This window comes from Plecotus auritus (assembly GCF_963455305.1).
Source record: "Plecotus auritus genome assembly, chromosome: 5".
NCBI lineage: Eukaryota > Metazoa > Chordata > Mammalia > Chiroptera > Vespertilionidae > Plecotus > Plecotus auritus.
This window is the reverse complement of record NC_137776.1, coordinates 178,535,577-178,556,956: the sequence shown is the minus strand read 5'-3', so window position 1 is coordinate 178,556,956 and position 21,380 is coordinate 178,535,577. Positions and strand designations below refer to the sequence as shown.

The following is a 21,380-nucleotide window of genomic DNA, read 5'->3' as shown; positions in this document are numbered from 1 at the left end:
TGGGGAAGTCTGAAATCTTGCCTATGTACCCCACCTGAGCCCCAGCTCAGAGGTTCCCTTGATCTACCCAGATGCTGGGTCCCCTAACCTTGACCTTGGGACACTAGCATTCCATTTGAAAGGGATTGTCATGTTCTGCTTATAAGACAGCCCTGTGTTCTTACTAATTCTGTGACCTTGCTTGTGGAGCTGCAGGCCACTAGTGTGTATGTGTGTGTGTGTGTGTGTGTGTGTATGTGTGTATGTGTGTGTATGCGGGCGCGCATCCCCCACCCCCTCTCCCAACAAAGAGTTGGCAGAAGGACTCGGGTTTTGTTACTGAAATTGACTTGGGTACACCCAAGCCCATGCACTTAATTTTCTGACCACCTAATTCATTTTCTCCCTATTTGACAAGGGTAGTTCGAGCAGAGAAAATACATGCACACACACACCGATGTGACAGGTATTCCTGTTCCTAAAGGAGGAGGTACCCAGGAATTTTGTCATATTTAAATTCTCAGGAGAATACATAAAGGGGAATTGAGGGTGATGTTGGCCACCGCCGAATATTAGAGCTACCCCTGAGGTAGGTGGGTGGCTGGCCATGGCCGTGCACGTGCACGTGGTGGCAAACTGTAGGCCCCAGTACGTAGGGCACTTGCATTTATACTCACACGGACCTGTAGCCCAGAGAAGCTGCGGCCCAGCCTCAGGCTCTGTCGGTTCCCAGACACTTCTAACATGAGGTGGGCGAGCTATGTTGTGTTGTTATTCTCTGACAAGGGCTTCTTAAGTTCCAGATCAAATACGCTAAGTACTGCTCGATTGCAGAGCACAATGGACACCAACATATTAAGTGCCCCAGTTATTGAATTGCCTTTTCATAAAAGTACTCTGGAGCACCATCAGGAGCAGGCAGTGCCTCGTCCTCCTAACAGATATGTTTCCTAGCCCTATTAAAAGGGGTCTTCATCTATCCTGTCAAAGGGAGTCTGCCGGGGTTTTTCAGTTTAATTACACTACCCAATTAAAACTCCTTGCTGCATGTGGATGCGCCTCTCCTTGGGCCTGAGTGGATATGACATTTACAAGGCTCGCCTTTCAAGCAGACAATAGTGTGATTGATGAGGTGCACGTTCAGTGAAGGAGGCGAGTGCCTGTGGAAGTGCTGCTTAGTGCATTTTGATTTATTTATCATCTTCTTCCAAAACAAGGGAGCTGCTGGGAGATGGGTTTAGGCAACCAGGGAGACCACCTCAATTTTTCCAAGTGTATGGAAGGAAAAGACCTGGAGTTTGCCACAGGATGAAGGTGGAGAAAATCTATAAGCTTGGGGCCAACTTGCATCATCTAACGCCAGGCTGCATTCTGCAGTTTTTTTTTACTCAGTTTGGTTTCCAGTCACCTCAAGCTGCGATCTGTGCTCCAGGGGACGTTTCTCTGGGGCTAGATAACGTTGGCCAGGCCCCGTAAACGTAGCTCGAGGGAGCCGACCCGGCATGTGTCCCGCTGACTGACCTGTTCGTTAACTGACACCTGACGTTTGCACTAGGCATGCCTGTGTGTACTCCCAGCTGCTTCCTCCAGAACTTCAGCACCTTCTGTCCAGGGGCTACGCCAGTGCTCAGTGACTCCTAACTCAGCCTGGACATTGTGAGCATTTAAAAGTTGCTTCTGGAATGTGGGATTGTGCAAAAGCAAGGGAGGCTCTTCAACAAAGAAACATGGGGGCACAATGGAGTACGTCTCAAGGTTACAGTGAAAAGGCAAACCCAGCCTCTTCTCTCTTTTTTTTTTTTTTTTTAATGTATTTTATTGATTTTTTACAGAGAGGAAGGGAGAGGGACAGAGAGCTAGAAACATCGATGAGGGAGAAACATTGATCAGCTGCCTCTTGCATACCCCCCACTGGGGGTGTGCCCGCAACCAAGGTACATGCCCTTGACCGGAATCGAACCTGGGACCCTTCAGTCCATAGGCCGACGCTCTATCCACTGAGCCAAACCGGTCAGGGCCCAGCCTCTTGTTCTTAACCAGCTCCTGCTATTCACCCTCAGCATGTGATAGATGGGACCGGTGTGCTTGTCTCTGTAGTTTCTGGAAAAGAGTGTTTTGGTACAGTGTGTAATCTCTGGAAGGTCAGCACTCTGAATTTAGGAGGTGGGAGATTCTTCTCTGAGCCCCATACAGATTATAAGAACATCTCCCAGCCCTAGCTGGGGATAGAGCGTTGGCCGGCAGACTGAAGGGTCCAAGGTTCAGTTCAGTCAAGGGCACATGCCTGGGTTGCGGGCCTGATCCCCAGGAGGCAGCTGATTAATGGTTCTTTCTCATCACTGATCTCTCTCTCTCTCTCTCTCTCTCTCTCTCTCTCTCTCTCTCTCTCTTCCTCTCTGAAATCAATAAAACTATATATTTTTTAAAATAAAACAAAATTGTTTAAAAAAATAAAAGAATACCCCCCCCCCCCATATTCATTATCAGGTGCTACAGTTGCTCCATAGAGGCTGTTGGGGACATGTTTGCTAACTGTGTAACATGTAGAATGTCTGTGTTTGTGATCAAGATTGGCTAGTGGGTTTTCTTACATTTCCTATAAACTTTCCTCATTTTTCCATAGGACTTATTAATAAACAAGAAAGAATTTACTTGCCTTGAACAGAATATTGATATTTGTTAGAATAGAAAACATTTTTGAGGTATCAACTTTTTTCCCTCCTTGGGAGAAGCATTCTTTTTCCTTATTAAGTTTTCCCTTAATTGTTGACCTGGGCCTATGGACCCATAATAACGAAACTGTTATCTGGGTATAATGGAGAATTTGCATATTTACACATTTTTCTAGATTTGTATTACCATTTCCTCAAATTCTTTTTTTCTTCATTTTAACTTCAGAAGAGATCCTAATTAGAAGAGGGTAAAGGCAGGGACTGTTTTCTGCTGAAAAACTCTGTGTGAAAGATTTCTCAGCTGGATAAATGATGGGGGAAATCTGTTTCCCTTGCCTCCTGCCAAGCTCCAAATTGTGTTTTCATAATAAATAAATGGAGTGCTTAGATTTTAAGTTATTCTTATAGGCATGGAAAAAGTAAGCCATTCTTTCATTAAAATTAAAATGTGTATTGCTTATAAGACTCCCATAGGCTACTTCCAGGACAGGGTAACTGCTAACAGATTAGCCCTTCTGTCATAAACGACGGGAAAACTGCACAAAGTAAGAGGAACTGTTTTCAGGCGCTTGGAAAGCAGGCAGCACAAGCCTATGGGCCCTGAGAGAAGGGAAGCAAATGAGGTGAGACCTACTGTCACTTCACTTTGTCCCAGGGTTTCCCAAGAAGAGTGCGGCAGGCTCGGTGAGGTGGGAGGAAGGGATCAGAGTTGGAGGAGGCTGAAGCAACTGAAATTTGCAAAATAAAGTATGGAGGAGGGAGCTACACTGAAAGCTATAGAAAAGGCCCTTAAATCTTTGTCTGTGTACTCAGCTGTGCCTCCTGGAGTGCGACCTCACAAGGCTGGTCAGAGAACAACTACTGGGGCGCTATAAAATTGAGTTCCGGCCAACCAGAGCGGAGCATCCTGGGTATTTGGTAGTGACTCCAGAAAGGCCACATCTTAGGAGTATGACTGAACTAGCCCTGTATTAAAGATTGCTTCCATCTTTGCCTAATAAAGTTTTAAATGGAGTCTTGAAAGGAGCAAACTGATCCAGAAGTAAATTAACTGTCTTCCAGAACTAAGCCCAATACTCTTTAAAGGTTGAAAACAAAATGCAGACACCCCACAATGTAATGTGTATAGTGTCCAGCATTCACTCAAAAATTACTAAACAAAGAAGCAGGAAAATGTGTCCTATAACCAGGAGAAAAATCTATCAGTATGAACAGAGCCAGAAATGGCAAAGATGATAGAATTAGCAGATAATTACAGTAAGTCTTCAATTAATGTTGTCAGTAGGTTCTTGGAAACTGGAACTTTAAGCAAAATGATGCACAATGAAACCAATTCTACCATAGACTAGTTGATATAAACAAACGTTAAGTTCCTAAAGCATATTTCTGGTCAAAAAAACATCACCAAACTTCTAAAGACCCAAAATACTTCTAGTGTTAAACACTGAAGTAAACGTGAACTGTATATACATTTAAGAAAGATTAATAGAAACAAGGTAATTATTTCCCAATCTGTTTATTCCAGTTCAGGCTTCCAGGTGGCCAGATCCTGTCCCAGCAGCTCAGCTCAAGGCAGAAACCAGTGCTGGACAGGATGCCCTCCCATTGCAGGGCACACTCACACCCCCCATACTCAGACAACCAGTGAACCTAATGTGCACATCTTTCAGATGTACCTGGAGAAAACCCATGCAGACATGGGAGAACATGCAGACTCCACACAGACAGTGGCCCCAAGCCAGGAGTCAATTTTTTTTTTCCTCATCAACATTAATGAAACAGTGTTGAACAAAATGATGTTAATTCGATGACCTGATGTACTTTAAAATAGCTAATATAAATGTGTTCAAATATTTAAAGGAAAACAAGAACTCAAAAAAAAAGAAAAATGGAAACTATTAAAAAAGAACCACATGAAAATTCTAGAGTTGAGAATACAATACTTCAATCAAAAAATTCACTGATGGGAGCAGATTAGGAATATTAATTTAAAAGGTCAGTGTATTATCTGTTGTGGCATCATAAATTGCTCCAACACTTGGTGGCTTAAAACAACGTTTATCATCTCACAGTTTTGTGGTCAGGAATCCAGCACAGCTCAGCTGGGTCTTCAGGCTCAGGGTCTCTCACACGACGGCAGTCAAGGTGTCATTCAGGGACACAGTCCTCTCAGGGTTCAATCAGGCAGGATCTGCTTCCCAGCTCACTGAGCGGTTGCTGGCAGAGTTTATTTCCTGGTGAGCACCCTTAGTTCTTTGTCACTTGGGCCTTTCTGTGGGGAAGCTCATGAGGTGGCCCACAGCTGGCTTCACCAACGAAGCCAAGAGCAGGAGAGTACTAGCAAGAAAGAAGTCACAGTTGTTTGTAACCTAGTCTCAGCAGTAACATCCCAACACTTTTGCTGTATTTATTCATCAGAACTAAGTCTCTAACCCTCCTACAAAGGTGTGTCTGTGGTTCCCTGCCTTTGGACATGTAAAAATTGGAGACAAAGAAATGTGGACTTGGAGAAGTCTGGGGACAGCTTGCTCCCTGGAGGCTCAAGATCAACCATCCACATAGAAAAAAAAGGCAAGTCTCTAGGTCTAGCCCACAAACGAGGAGATTACAGAAGGGTGTGACAAGCAGGAGGCAGGATCATTGGGAGCCATTTCAGAATCTGCCTAAAAAATCGGTGAACTTTAAGACAGGACAGCAGCAACTATTCTAACCGAAGCACACAGAAAAAGTGGGTGAAAAGAACAGAGACTGTGGAATGATACCAACTGTTCTAACATAGTATATGTAATTGGAGTCTCAGGGATGGGGGAGAAAACTTTACCAGATTTGATTTAAAAATATCAATTTGTTAATCTTGGAAGCCTAGTGAAGGCTAAACAGGATAAATACATAGAAAACCACATCAAGGCACATTGTAATCAAATGGCTGAAAACCAGCGATAAAGAGAAAAATCTGAAAACTGGCCAGAGAAACCAAGATAAGAGTGATTGCTGACTTCTCATCAGAAATAATGCAATCCACAATACAATGGAGTGACATTATGTGTGCTGCTTAATTCCTGCAACAACTCTGTGGGGTATTATATACATCTATCTATATAAAACCCTAATATGCACATCGACCGAACAGCAGAATGACCAGTTGGCAGGGGGCGGGGCCAGTGAACGGGTGGCGCCAGGCCACCAGCCAATGTGGGTGCCAGCAGGGGCCCCCCAATCACCCTGCTAGTCTCCCCACAGATCGGCCCTGATCGCTGGCCAGGCCTAGGGACCCTACCCTATATGTTGGAAACAGTCTCTTAGATTTAAAAATTAAAACCTGGCAAGGCTACTCTAACACTGAAAAAAACAGGATGATGCAGTGATGACATGCATGGACTCTGGCTTGCACATTTTGTGGTCAGCCCTGATTCTGACACTTATAACTGTGTGACAAAACCAATTACTTAACTTCTCTCTGCTTCAGTTTTTCCACCCATAAGATGGGGAAAATGATACTACTGCCCCAGAAGGATCATGTTATGTACTACTTTTTATAATCGGGGCAAAAAAATGTAGCTGCCCATACAACAGCAAGATGCCTTTCACCTGTATGAAAAGTATAGTCACTGGTGCATGCATCGTCCCAGATTGTGAGAGGGATGTCCCCCAAGGGGTCCCAGTTTGCGAGCGAGTTTGGGCTGAGGGACCCCTCCCGCCCATGCACAAATTTCATGCACCGGGCCTCTAGTTTATTATAAAATTCTGGGATTGTTGATTTTATTCTAGCAACAACTCCATAAGGCAGATATTATTCCCATTTTATAAATGAGGAATCAGAGCTCAAAGAAGTTACATACTTACCCAAAGTTACATATAAATGATAGAGCTTTACATTCTTCCTCCCGCCACTGACATGAAGCCAAGGCACTTAAACTGCTTTCTTCTTTTGATGGAAGAGTATCCCTATCTCTGACTCAGAGTCTACAAGGGCTTTTAACAAATTCTCAGCCATGCTTGTTTATCTGGTCTTCTAAATGATATTAAATGCAGAAAATTAGAAGAAGAATGACATAACTTAATATAGACAATGGGAAGTGAAAACTGACTAGAGTTTATCAAAAATGAAACAAAAGAAAAAAGCAGTTCAGGAACTCAGCACGGTAGTATGGCAGCATGCAGCCATTTTGTGGCAACACAGAGTGTTTTGCAACCCTGAGGAAATCATGATATACCATAAGCACTTTTGTTGCAAATGGGAGTAGAAAACTTACCCATGGAAAAGCACTTGTGTAATTGTCGGAGTTACAAGGCGAACTAGCCATTTATTTCATGGAACACCATTTCTATTGAAAGAACAACTGGCAAGTTGTGGTTATTCAAATTTTAGTATTTAGCGGACATTTTTTTGAAAATGAAGGAAGTGATGCCAGTGATGAAACTCAAGCTTTCAGGTGACAATTAGAAGTTTGGGAAACTTGTATACAGCACCGTGAGGCTGGCTTCTCGTTGCTCACTTTTCCGATGAGGTCAGTGGTGATATTAATGAGTGTGATTTTCTCATGTTGTATAGTGAAATGTGCCAACATTTGGACACCTGCATAACTCAGTGGACTAGTATTTCCCAGGCTGCTGCCTGATGTTGCAAAATGATGCAAGCGTAAAAATGCATTCGAAATGCAAGAAAGACCGATGGATTTTAATGCAATACAAGTTTATTAACGTGGTTTTTAGATTTCATATTATAAATAATCTTTAAGAAACTAACATTTATCAAGTTTGGTGTGGCATCAAAGGAATATTTGGAAAGAGGAGTTTAAAATATACCTCCCTTTTCCAAACTTCTCTCTGAGGCTGGCATTTCTTTATATGCTTCAGCCAAAACAGTATATCACAATGCTCAAATGCAGAAGCAGGTAGGATAATCCAGATGTTTTCTGTTAAACCAAATATTAAAGAGATTTCAAAAATCCTATATAATAAAAGGCTAATATGCAAATTGACTGAACGGCGGAATGACTGGTCGCTATGATGCGCACTGATCACCAGGGGGCAGATGCTCAACGCAGGAGCTGTCCCCTGGTGGTCAGTGCACTCCCACAGGGGAAGCACCGCACAGCTAGAAGCTGAGCTCACAGCTGGCGAGCGCAGCGGCGGTCGTGGGAGTCTTTCCCACCTCCGCGGCAGCGCCAAGGATGTCCAACTGACAGCTTAGGCCCCAAGGGCTCCTGGACTGCAAGAGGGTACAAGCTGGGCTGAGGGACCCCACCCCAAGTGCACGAATGTTGTGCACCGGGCCTCTAGTATAAAATAATGTCCCCAGCTGGTTTAGCACAGTGGATAGAGCATCAGCCTGAGGATTGAAGCGTTCTGGGTTCAATTCCGGTCAAGTGTATGTACCTCAGTTGCAGGTTTGATCCTGGTCTTGGTTGGGTGCATGCAGGAGGCAATCAGTCGATGTCTCTCTCTCACATGATGTTTCTCTCAGTCTCTCCCCCTCCCTTCCACTCTCTCTAGAAATCAATGGAAAAAATTACCCTCTGGTAAAGATTAACAAAACAAACCAAAATATATATAATAATGCCACATTCTCATTAAACTTTGGAGAAATATAAGGGTTTTCCCATTAAAAATACATTTTCATGTGAACTTATAATGGTTTATTATCTTTAATTAATAAATATTTTTAAAACTTCTCAGTTTTGGGGAGAGGACAATGGGGGAAAAGGTGGACATATATAATACTTTCAACAATAAAGAATTTTTAAAAAGAGGAATAAAAACTTCTCAGTTTTAAATCATAGGGCTTTAGGCAAAGGTGGGCTGCAGGTTCCGCTGGGAAGGCCCGGTAGGTGAGTGCTGACAGGTTGTGTTCGAAGGAGCCTCCTCTCAAACAGTCATCCCTGCCCCATTTGCAGTGCTCACCTGGGGGCATTTCCCTTAGCAGGAGTGTATAAGCTGCCGTCCCTCGTTGCTTAGCCGTCCCGTTGTGTGATAATAGCCCCTGTAGAATAGCCGTCCCTGAATTGACCAGAGAGCCGTTTTTCCTGCAGACCCTCTTGTTTAAGAAGATAAATTACAGCACAAAAGCTCAGCCGTCTCCCCTTCTGACATTTGTGCAACTAATTAGTTTCTGCTGTTACATTCCATCTTCTGTTTCTCTTTGGAAAAAAACATAAACATAAATACGTTTTTACACACCCAGACTCCCATTCAGTTTTCAGAAGCAGATGCGGGTCCAGCGTCTGCCCTGAGCGTGTGACCAGGGCCCCGGCCCCGCATTTGGAACCCCATTGTGTTGCACTCACTCCTGTGGCACCACGTGTCTGCTCAGAGAAGGCCCAATTAAAACAGAATCTCTAAAATTATGATTTTATCTTCAAATGTCAGTTTCTTCCCAGTTGTAAGAATGATCGCCACCACGCACTGAGTCCCTGCTGTGTCCAAGCGCTGTGTGCGATGCCTGACCATGCTGCCGCCGCCTCTGCCACCAGCCTGGCTCCTGGGGACCAGCGCCCAGGGGACCCGCCAAGCGGGGGTTTCATCCTGACTGACTCCAGGGCTCACGCTTCCCCTCAGCAGCTGCCCCCTGGTGGTCAGTGCGCTTCCACAGGAGGAGCACCTCTCAGCCAGAAGCTGGGCTGATGGCTAGCGGGCGATGTGGCGGTGGTGGGAGCCACTCCCACCTCCGTGGCAGCGCTAAGGACCCCTCAGGGGACGTCTGCCTGCCAGCTTAGGCCCACTCCCCACAGGGAGCAGACTTCAGGCATCCCCCGAGGGGTCCCAGACTGCAAAAGGGCACAGGCCAGGCTGAGGGGACCCCCCCCCCCCCCAGTGTACGAATGTTGTGCACCAGGCCTCTAGTTCTATTATAAAAGTCTCCCCAAGTCCTGCCAATGTTCCCTTCTCATAGCTCTCAAGTCAGTTCCTTTCTCAGCATCCTTTCTGACCCTGTTCAGCTCAAAACCGAATCCACACCTACCTGGTGGCCGTGGCACTGTCCCCCCTGTCTCCGGGTCCTGGGGAGCGAGGGTGAACATCCAGAAGCACAATCTGACCATTTACTTCATTGCCCAGCTTACAACCAACCTCCTAGTGGCTTCCTCGGCTGGTGAATCTGGCACCCCAGCCCTTTGTAGCTGCCCTGAGTCACCTGGCTGTCCGCTATACACGATCCTGTCTGCCGCCTCCTGCCCCCGTACATTCGTCCACACTCCTCCCTTACCCTTTTCCACCCCCACCTTTACCCAGCTGACCCCCACCGGGCCAGCTGCCTCCACCCAGTGTCTCCACAGCAGACCCTTGCACTAGTGCCAGCCGTGGGCAAACTACGGCCCGCGGGCCGGATCCGGCCTGTTCGGCTGTTCTATCCGGCCCGCGGAGCCGAAAGAGCGGAGGGTTCTCTTGCTCTCCCCTCCGCTCCTTTACTTTGAATTTATATTAGTTCACACAAACACTCCATCCATGCTTTTGTTCCGGCCCTCCGGTCCAGTTTAAGAACCCATTGTGGCCCTCGAGTCAAAAAGTTTGCCCACCCCTGAACTAGCCCATGTCCCTGGCAGGGCCTGAAACCCAGTCAAACTGCCCTTCTGGCCCCAAGCAAAACCGGGATCCCCGGAGCGAGTCGACCGTGTGTGACAAAACATGGCTGTGATGTTAACCTGAGCCTATGCACAGAGCTGTCCCTCGAAATGCCCCCCATGGAGCAAGGGGCAGCTCTCTGCTCGGCTGTCCCACCACACCTTCACCCAGTCGCTAACCCAGTGGCCTGTGATGGTCACAGTGGGGCTGCTTTGTTGAAATTCAAACACAGGCACTGCAGGTGACTTCTCCGTTCTCACAGGGACATGAATGCTTTCACTGGGAAGGCAGATGCTAGTAAGTCAGAGGCTTCGGAGAGCTGGGCGGGGGGGGGACTCATCGTTCCTGTCCACCTCACTTTCCCTAGGGGCTCCGGAGTGAGCCCTGGGCACGGGCAAGGGCACACACAAGAACAGAAGATGGTATGTTGGTGCTCACGGGGCAGGCTTTCAGGAGGCCTGATTTAGGATGATTTCTTTTTGCTTTTTCATGGGACTGTCAGGCAGGCGAACCTCGGGCCTCCCCTCTGAGCTCACATGGAGACAGCGTCGGGGCTCCCTTCCATCCAGAGGCTCCCAGGCCCGTGCAGACTGCTCACCACATGTGCCGTGTGTAGATTTAGCTCTGACCAGAGCCGCGGTGGGTTTGTAGCGGTGTCTCAGTCATTCAGGTGAAACCTGCTCTGGCAGCTTGAGGTTTGGCTTTGTCAGTGACGAGTGGGAGCAGGTGGTGTAGACAGCCCGTGAGATCGCTTATCAGAGTGGTCAGTGAACCCCGAAGCTTCGGGTCTGCCGGCCTCCCTGAGACCTGCTGGTCCTTTGTAGCCCCAGGCCCTGGAGTCTGTGTCTGCCATGGCCAGGTGTCAGCAGCAAGGCCTCCTAGAGGGGTGTCTGTTTGTCCTTCACAGCCTGTGACCTTCATAGACGGTTCTGCTTGCTCACAGCATGGCCAGCAGAGGCGGCCGCGTTCTGCCTCGGCGATATCACCAAGACCCTTGTCCAAGGTGGGCCTGTGACGATCCAGGAGCACCCATGCACGCGTGCAGCTACATCCACATGAGGTTCACTTTCTTACCAGAAACAGGAACTTCGTGTTAACAGAATGATTAGCTTCCGGCTAAGAATTCTGACAATTTAGTGCCACCATTTAGAATCAGGCTAAATTTGTCAAATGACTGAAAGTGAGGTTTTTCAGAAATTATTAGCTGATTTTTTCCATATAGAATTTATAGTCGCAATTAGTATATCATGATGTTTCCAGGATAAAATACCAGCAGCTCAACTTTTCTGGCCACATATGTACAACATATATCAGTTTATTTTTGGAGATCTGAAGAATTACCTACTGTAAATAAAGTCCTCAAGAAAATTTCTCCGGGAAAGAGGTGAACTTACGGTAATATGGGTGATATATTATTAATTAATAACTATGACCAGCGCTGTTTCAATTAAAAGGACAACGGATGAGAAGGCCTAATAGAAGGATATGCTGAATTCGAGTTCTATCAGCACGGAGTCTGCAGCAGACTGGGCAAGGCTGCTTCTGAGGCCTCTATGTCAGATGTTTCAAACTAGCCTAAGGGGAAACGGGACTTTCTCCTTAAGAAAGAGGGGCCACAGGGGGTTCCCAGAACCCAAGGACTGCGTGTGCTGATGGAGCAGGGGCAGCTTCCCATTGGACTGAGACAGGCTGGCATCTATGTCTCAGTTTAGAGGAGGTCATTTGATTGGCACGTGTGCCCCAGGTACAGGCACGGGGAGGGCAGGCAGGGCTGCAGGTGACAGTATGTACGGTGTGGGAGTCACTGGGAAGTGTGCCTGGAAGTGTAGCTATGGAACCTTGCTCACGGAGGTACCAGCTGAACCAAGTCCCCCGGGATGGCAGGCTTTCCCCAGATGGGTCACTGAGAGATCCCAGGCCTGGGCAGGTGGGGTGTGCAGTGGGCTGGCCTGTGGCATGTGCGGGCAGTGGCGTGAGAGGAGGCTAAAGCAGGAGGCAGTCTCAGAAATGGCATGGTTATTCTGAAGGTGATGGGGAAGGGGTGTGAGAACTTGGATCTGGGGCAGTTGAGAGGTTCGGACCCCTGAGGTCGGTCTGCTGTGGGAAGTGCTAGCTGTCCTTGGCCGTGTCTAGAGCAACCCTCCCCCTGCCCACTGCCCACCCCCGCACCCCCAGGCCACCCATCCTTCCAGGGAGAAATGGCTGAGGCCGTGGGAGCAGCCTCCTTGCAGGGTCACAAGCCCGCGGCTCCCCTCACAGCAGGAGCCAGGGCCATGGAGAAGGCTCATAATGCCATTACTGTCGGGCTTGCTCCTTCCTGTTGCTCATTCATTTTACTTCAAGCACAGTTATTTTTAGAGCAATAATTGGGAGGTAATTGGCCTTCTACCTCAAAAATACCACCTTTTCCATGAAATTATTGTGTGGAAGAGGTTCTTAACGCCTTCCTAATGTGATGTTGCCCTGAACACACTCCAGAGTAAGAAGGGGCCTCACTAGCCATTTGACCTGATAGTTTTATTTTTTTTACTGTCCATTTCTCCCCGGCCTGTAATGAGAAAAATGAATTACTGTGAAGACCAGTTGCCACACAGCCTCCACTTGCTCTCACTTGATCTGGAATGACGGGAGAATCAGGGGGGTCTGCCCTGTAGGTAACCCCTCAGCACTGTTTTTTCTCTCTCCAGGTCACGCAATATTTAAACTCACGTATCTAAGCAATCATGACTATAAACACCTCTACTTCGAATCTGACGCTGCTACCGTCAATGAAATCATGCTCAAGGTGAGTGTCCTCGGCCCCGGCACTAGGTGTGCAGGGCTGGCTTCTGCTGGGTGGCTCTCAGGCCTGGCAGCATCTCCTTCACCCCCTCAGTCCACACACACACGCACACGTGCACACACACACGTGCGCACACACACGCACACACAGGACAAGGCTCTCAGGCCCAGTTTTACGGAGGAGGAACCCTGCCTGTGAGGACTGCACCCAGGGCCGCACCACAGTTCAGCTGCCCTCCGCCCACTTAGCCAAAGCAGGACGCCCATCGGCTTCCTCCTAGCCCCCAAGAAATCCTGATTCCTCGTGTACTTATTTATCCTCCTTAGGCACCATTTCTTTCCTTCCATCCACTGCCAGAAGCCCCTGGAGGCTCCTGGAGCAGACTCTGAGGAAACTGTCATTATTTGAAGACACCTTACTGTACCCACGGTAATCTTAGCAACCTGTTCAAAACACACCTAACTCGATGTAGAGTTGTATGTCACCGCCGCTCAACAATGCTCGCTGAGCACCTTCGCGAGCCGGGCCGGTGCTTGAGATGCTGCGGGGCCAACCCAGCCCCTGCCCTCAGAGCTCTTCCTCCATCAGAGGACACGGACATTACACATAAAACCTATCAGCAGCCTGTGAGGGGCAGAGGGGCGGGCCCCGCACAGCGTGGCTGGGAGGCTGCACCAGGCCTGTGCTGGAGCAGAGGAAGGTTGGAGGGGCAGGCCACACAGAACCTCCCAAAGCGGGCCGGACTCGGAAAGGCTGCCCCGGGTCTTACTGGCCCAGGAGCCGGGGGAGGGCCTGAGGTGAGCGTTTCTAAGATGCTCCCAGGTGCTGCAGGCCGCTGCCCTGGGCACCACTCCAGGAGCCCCGGACTGTGGTTCTCAGACTTCCAAACAGAATCCTTTCCTCCACCTGATTCAGGTGTAGTGGTCAGATAGAAGAAAAAGGGTTGCTTTGGCAGAGCAGGTCATAAAGCCAGAGCGGCTCTAAGTTGTGAGATGCATTGCCTCTGGGTTCCTCAGTTTCCCTGCCTGTTAAGTGGGGTCATGGCAGCTGCACTGACCCACACCACACAGGCCTGTGAGAACACAAATCCAATGAGATGCGATAAGCCCGCTTAGATGGTGACTCATTCTCTTCCTGAGAGTGGAATCATCAAGGAATAATAATCGAAAGCAGCAAAGATCCACCAGGGGCCTGCGCAGTGCGGGGCCGGGCTAAGCACTGACATACCGTCTCATTGATTCTTCACAACCCCGTGGGCAGCGATGTCTAAGGGTTCCCACTGCCTAGGTGAAACGAGGCTCAGGAGAAAGTCACCTTAGCCAGGGCCATGCTGGCAGAGCCAGAACTTGGCCCCAGGTTCCAGACCTTGTGCTCCTAAACCCCCAGAGTGTGCAGACTTAGGGAGCTGAATGGAATTGTTTTACAGAAAGATGCTGAGGCAAAGTCCTCATGGCTACAAGATTTCCACAAGTAGTAGATGAGGATTAAAAAGATGCTGGGGGGACAGTCAGGAGCGGAGACAGAGTCGCACTGTCAGTTGGCGGGGGGGCCAGCAGGTTCATGGACCACCTGGATCACAGCTCCCCCTCACCCCACCCCGGGCCCCGGCCACGGGGACAGCGCCTGCCAGATGCTTAAAACCAGCGAGCTAAGAGTTACTTCCGTATCGTCACCACGCAGCACAGGGAACTTGTGCGGAGTATTCAGGGCCTAGGTAAAGAAATATTCCATTACCCTGTCAGGGCTGGGCTTTTTTTATAGCCAGCATTAAAATATTCAAGACTTGAGAAGGATTCTAGTAAAATTATAATCCTGTGTTTGACATCAAATAATTTTCACAACAGCAGATTGATGACAGAAACACAGGTTTATGACTTCAGTATGAGACCGTGGAAGAGCAAGTGCAGAGAAATCATCTCGCAGGACCAAACGCTCCCCGAAGCAGATGCTTTCCTGCAGAATCCCCGAGGCCCATCGCCGCCCCTAAAATGTCTGCTTTCATATCAGTTGTTCGTAGAAATACTGCCTCCTGCACGAGACTCTGGGAGAATCACGTGTGCGCAGGCCTGGTTAGTTAGAGAGCTGAGGGCCACGGCCTGCCGGAAGATGACGTTTCACTCCTCCTGTCTCTGACTCCTAGAGCCATTTGAATACCTTGTGGCCGTTCCCACGGTGTCTGCGTGAGCTTCGCACCAGCACCCAGTGACTGCGGCCCCTGCCCTGTCCGGTTTTGGCAGAAATGTTTCCATCAGAGGCTCTTCAGGGCTCGGTCTTAGGCACGAGGAATCCTCGTGGTGGCTCTAGAATTCAAGTATTTTGCATAAAATGAGCACTTTCGACTGAAACTGAACGAGGAAACAAGGGCCAGAGGCTGATGTCAAAGAAACTATGACGAGCAGGCAACTCTCCATCGGTTATTTTTTTCTCATTGTGTTTTTCCCTGTGCAGAAACATTAATATCTCCCATTACTGAGCAGAACTGCATTATCTCATTCCGTCTTCACGACCGGCCTGCAGTGTGGACGCTCTTTACCCCCATTTTATAGATGAGGAGATAGAGGCCCAGGACCACCGAGCGCAGAGGGCGGGGCGTCAGCTGGACGCAGGCTGAGGCGCTCCTGAGCCACGCCTTCCCGGCCGGGACACAATTGAGCTAAGCCACGTGTGGTCCCTGGTTCTGCAGGCTTGCAGATGAATCTCGGAGGAATCATTGGTCTCTTCAAATCGGGTTCTTCTCATGATCGAGTGATGGAGGCTGTGGCTTTATTGGCCATGAAAACTCCCTATATTTTTATGCCTCGAGCTGTAAAATGCATTGAAAGTGAAGCACTCCATAGTGCATAAAATTGTGCAAGTTTTAAGCCACAGCATATTAACCAGCTAATGGCAGACCAAAGGGCGTTTTTATCTTTTGATTATTGCATTAATCTTCCATTAAAATTATCTATGTGATTATCACAAAGCACTGAAGATAACAAATTTAGGAAATAGTTGGCTACTTAAGGATCATCTTGAAATGCTTTTGTCAAGTTGTATGTGCCGAAAACACTGGCTTGGCTGAGTGTGCAAACGATATAATGCAAAGATTGCTCTCATTAAGAATGATAAAACCTTATTTCCACACGCTGTCTGGAGTGTCCCGATCGTCAGCCGGCCCTGCGGCCTCATGATTTATTGCTCTCAGCTGGTAACTTGGCGAGGCAGTGGGCCAAGCGTGTCAGGCCTTCTGTACGCACACACCAGCCTTTAATGCCTGCTGCTGGCGACTATCAGAGCAGAAAGTTTGGAGGGAACAGTGTCGGAGCCTCGGCCCCCTGTGAGGAGTGCCGTCCCTCGCTGCCTCCCCCGCTCTGGGAGGAGGGCACGTGGACCTCAGAGGAGAATCAATAGAGGTGGTGGCTGGCCTCTGTACCCCAAAGTATTCAGGTTTCTAGTCATAACTTACATATTTGAGAGTGAAGAGAAATGGTGTTTGCTCACAAAAAGCTCCAGCCAGAGGAGCTGGGGGCAGTGGGAGGAGTGGTGTCAGGGTGTGAGGGGGTGGGGGTGCCTCTGAAGAGGTGGGGCCTGGAGAACCGGAAGGTGTGTCAGTCAAGGGCCCGACACTCACCCCACCCGGATCCTGGCCCAGACGCTAGCTCTGTGACCTTGAGGAAGTGTCATTACTGTTTGTGCTCTGTGACCTTGAGGAAGTGTCATTACTGTTCGTGCTCTGTGACCTTGAGGAAGTGTCATTACTGTTCCGTGCCTCGGCTTTCTCATCTGCACGTTTTGGGGGTGATAATGGCGTCCCACTCATAAGGCTTTTTAATCCTTGGAAAGCACTCCAGCCCCGCTGCTGCCCGGTCAGGGGCTGGTCCTCGCCGCTGGGAACAGGTCTGCTCACGGCACCCCTGCCCTTCCAGGCTCCTCCCACCTCACCTTGACCGCCACTGAGCTTCTGCAGTTCCAGGGACACCCCTCACTGTGTGCCTCTGCTGTGCCTCATGCCCGTGGTTCTCCCCCGGCCCTTGTAAGCCCCACACTCCTAGTTCTCTCTCCAACCCTCGCTCCTCCATCCCCCCTGCAGGCCTTCCTGCCATCCTCCTCAGCAGCTACCCCTTCCCTTGTGCTCCGCTCTATCTGTTGTCACTCTGTCATGCTAGTGGACACTCTAGGCCAGGGGTCCTCAAACTTTTTAAACAGGGGCCCAGTTCACTGTCCCTCAGACGGTTGGAGGGCTGGACTGTAGTTTAAAAACTATGAACAAATTCCTATGCGCACTGCGGGCCCGGGACGAGTCGGCTGCTAAGCAGGACAGGCAGCGGCACCCGGCGGGCCGGATCAATGTCCTCGGCGGGCCGCATGTGGCCCCCGGGCCGTAGTTTGAGGACCCCTGCCTAGGCTGTGGGCTTCTCAGCATATAGACCTTGAACCAAGCATGGGGCCAGGCTCAGGCGTGGCAGATGCTGGCAACCGTCAGCCCCCCAGCATGTGGCGGGTCCGTGTGTGGGGATACAAAAGGACCCCGAGAGCAGCAGCGTGCGGAGGCCGAGCCCCTCGTCCGAGCCGTAACCGGGAAGGCGGCCGGCTGGGCACTGCACCATGGCGTCCTCGGCCCCTCTCCAGCTTTGCCCTGCCCTCTGCGTGGTCCTGGTCAGTGCCACGCTCTTCCCCGAGCCTCGCTTTCCTTTTCTCAGATGAGCCCTGGCTTCGGGGAGCTTGTGAGTGTGAAATGAAGCACCATCGTGGGGAGCTCTGCACCTGCCGGGGGGCGGGGGGGGGGTGGGCGCTGAATGGAGAGCCTTGATTTGGTTTGGTTTTCATTCCTACGACATTCTCGTCCTTCAGACGAGGCAAGTGGGGCTCAGGGAAGTTATGTGCTACCCCGGGGTGCACAGCCTTCTGGGAGGCAGCACGTGTGAGCACGCGGGCTCTGCCGTCGGAAAAGCACCCCCACTGCCTGGCGGGCAGGCCGGGCCAGCACTGTCCTCCAAGCCTCTGTCTCCCATCCTAATGCAGCCTCGGCCCAGCCTGCTGGGCTGCTGCGACCCTGGGCCCCAAGCCCAGGAGGCCCCTGAGGGTGCTCACACATTTCATAGTCCTATACGTGCCGTCTTTTGTCGCCCTGGGCGAGCGGGTGGCTGCTGGCGCGTGACCGCGTGTGTCCTCTTGCTTCCAGGTCAACTACATCCTGGAGTCACGAGCAAGCACCGCCCGGGCTGACTATTTTGCTCAAAAACAAAGAAAACTGAACCGACGCACCAGCTTCAGCTTCCAGAAGGAGAAGAAGTCAGGGCAGCAGTGACACTGGCCTCCAGCCTGTCTGCTCCGGAGCTCAGAGCCGCCTCTGGGGCCAGCTGGCCAGCGCCCACCCCGGCCTGCCGTCCTCAGGGCAGGGCTGCGGGCTCCGGGGAAGGGCGGCACCCTTAGGACGGGGCTGGGGACATTTCCACGGGCCGCAGCCCCCGCAGCAGCGGCTTTAAGTAGCAGTGCTCAGGCCGGCGACCGAGAGGAGCCCCCGCCCCGCCCCGCCCCGCCCCGCCCGCCGAGATGTACATAGCCACGCCCGCACAGTTCCTTACAACTTGATCAAATTTCTTGAAGAACAAAAATGTACATTTCTTTTTCCTTTTAATAAACAGGTGTCCTCTTTATCACGGTTGGCATGACGGACCATTCTTTGGGGCAGAGGATTGATTATGTTATTCGCTTTAAAATCTGTTCCCATATTGAACAGGCAGATTGGAAAAGCTGTGGCTCGATTTCTCAGAAGAAATGTTTAGGGCTCAGTCAATAGTTTTAACTCTGCCATTTGTTTAAATGAGTGCAGTGCTTTGAGGAGTCTTACTGAGGTGAGGAAGGGGACCTAGTGGTGTGTGTCCGAGGCGGTGCCATTTCCCCTCACAGCCTCTCCCAGCTCGTCCCAGCACCTCCGACCTCAGGGGGAGCTGCGGGGGGCGTGCTGGTCTTCAGGTTATGCTCGGCTCCCACCAGAAGTGGTCTCCATCCTTAAGTAGCAAGTGTCCATTGCAACGAGCGATTAGGCCCACGTGTGGGTTTTTCCTGGGCGCTGCTCCGCTCTGCCACCTGGGAGGCCTCGGTTCCCTTCCTCCCGTCCTCACAGAGCCACCCTGGGGGCCGCTGCTCTCACTACATTGGGGCGCAGTGAGCCTGCTCCGGGGCGGGAAGCACGGACGCCTGGCCACACAGCTGCCTCTGCGGTCTTCACAGCCTCCGGGCCCTCCCAGGCGACGTCCTCCCACACCGGCCCCGGCTCAGGGACCAGGAGTTGTATGGAGGACCTGCATTTCAAACTGTTTTCCGAATTGTCCGGGAAGAGATGTGACGAAGACAGCATTCAAAGTCGAGTGCGTTTCTTTGCACACGGGTCATTTTAATGAATTCCTCTTTCCTCCTGAGTTTTGTTCAGCCAACAGAAGCAGCCTTTTCTAACGTCTTCCACCCTCCCCCCCCGAAACAAAAGACATATTATTTGTAGCTTGCTATCTGTATTTGAATTTTCAGCAATTTTATATTTCGATATCTTTGAAAAACGTAAATGACTAATTTGGTCATTAAGCCCTGTGACATATTCAATATTAAAATAAAAGTCCTATACATGCCGTCTTTTGCGTATTGCTTTGAATCCTTGAAGTCCGAGTATGTCATCCTGAGACGGTGACCACGGTGATCACCTGGTGCCGGTGGATGTGGAACTGAGCGTCTGGGAAACGCACCGGGGCCTCCTTCACATTGATCGAGACAGGATGGCCCTCTGCACTCGGGGGACATTGAAATCATCGCCTCCTTCCGTTACAAAATCAACACCCTCGTAAGGTGCGTTACAGCACACACACAGTTCACATGAGACGTGTCCACGGAAGGGACCATTTAAGGGGAACACTGTAACCACCACCCAGGTCAGCCAGATATCAGGACTGTTTACACTCCGCTCCCTGTGGGCACCCAAGGGTGGGGAGGGGCCGTGTGTGCAGGCTCTGTGGCTGCACACAGTCCCAGCTCCTCTGCTCACCAGCCTCGTGACCTCTAGGTAATAGTTAACTTCTCTGCGCCTCAGTGTCCAGGTCTGTAAAATGGGATGAAAATGCCCACTTCTCCCAGCTGGAATCAAAACTGAATGAGACAGCACGTGCTCAGTGCCTGGGCAGCAGGACGTGACATCTGTCACCTCACTTAGTCCAGTTGCCTAACAGCATCTCCATGGTGCTCCCCAGTAGTACCCTCTCCCTAGGAGGCCCCGCTGTGCCAAGCTGACCCCTCGAATTTCAGAGCCGAAGAGGCTGCCCATGGCAGCTGCCAAGACCAGCTTCCTCAGTGCCCAGGAAGGAGGGCACAGGAGCCAGGCCATGGTCCTCTGCCTCAGGAGAGCTGGGCACCATCAGGCTACACCCAGTCCAGTCCCACCCTCGGGCACTCTGCCCCACCCTTTCTCACCAACTGATGTAAAACGGCTCATCCAGCACCCTCTTAAAAAGCAGGTCCTGGAGCCGGGCAGATGGTGCTCAAAGTCCAGCTCTGTCTCCTGGTTGGTGTGTCCTTGGATGAGCTACTTTACTTCTTTGAACCTCAGTTTCCTCTTCTGTAAAATGGGGACAATAATACTTCAAAGGGGCATTGTGAGGATTGTATGAGTTTGCTAGTCAGGATGGGCCAGGCTCTGCTGTGGCAACAAACAGCCCCAAGGCCTCAGTGGCTTAACATTTCTCTTCACAGTCAGCCATGGATCCAGCCATCCTCAGGTTTCCATAAAGGTTGGGGTGCAGACAGGGGGCAGGGGCCCCTGGAGAAAGAGCAGCAAAAATGACATACTGTGGTTCAAAAGTGACACCTGTCACTTCCCCTCATGTTTCATTGGCCAGAATTAGTCACATGGTGACACCTGCTTCAAGGGGACAGCAGGGTGTAACTCGCTAGTCCTGCATCAGTGCCTGCCCCTGCCTCTCAAGTCCTCAAGTAATGCTAGTTACTATTTTACTAACCATTTTCTCAGTCCATCCTCTTGTCCACCTAATCCCCATTTTACAGATGAGCAAACTGAGGCAAAGAGAAGCAAAGCCCCTCGGCTAAAGCCATGCAGTTGGGAAGTGGCGAAGTCAGCTCTCCCACCTCCCACACAAGCTGTCCCGGTGGCCCAAACACCCTAGATCCTGAAGGCCCCACCGAGGCACCGCTGGGAGGACCCTGTATTCGGGAAGCAGCCAAGGAGAGGGAAGGGTTAAGCCTGCCAAGTTGTATACCCACCGAACACCTCTGCTTAAGTGGAAGTCCCCGTAGGGTGGTGTTTGCTGCGAACGCCCTGAGAGTGATTTGTGAAGTCTCGAAGCCCCGTAATCTCGTCAGTGTAATGGGATTATATTTCAAATCACCGCGGCCTGTTCATTACC

General features: G+C 50.3%; 1 protein-coding gene across 7 annotated transcripts in view; it reads left to right on the top strand.

The window, feature by feature from the left end:
* MAPKAP1 (MAPK associated protein 1) overlaps positions 1 to 19,602 on the top strand; it is a 197,901-nt gene extending 178,299 nt beyond the window's left edge. For all 7 annotated transcript variants that reach the window (XM_080669694.1, XM_080669697.1, XM_080669695.1 and 4 more), the window contains 2 exons: positions 12,899 to 12,996; positions 18,155 to 19,602. In XM_080669694.1, coding sequence (XP_080525820.1) covers positions 12,899 to 12,996; positions 18,155 to 18,280 — 224 coding nt within the window. In that variant the 3' untranslated portion in view covers positions 18,281 to 19,602. The remainder of the gene's footprint in view (positions 1 to 12,898; positions 12,997 to 18,154) is intronic.
* Positions 19,603 to 21,380: the final 1,778 nt, after the last annotated feature.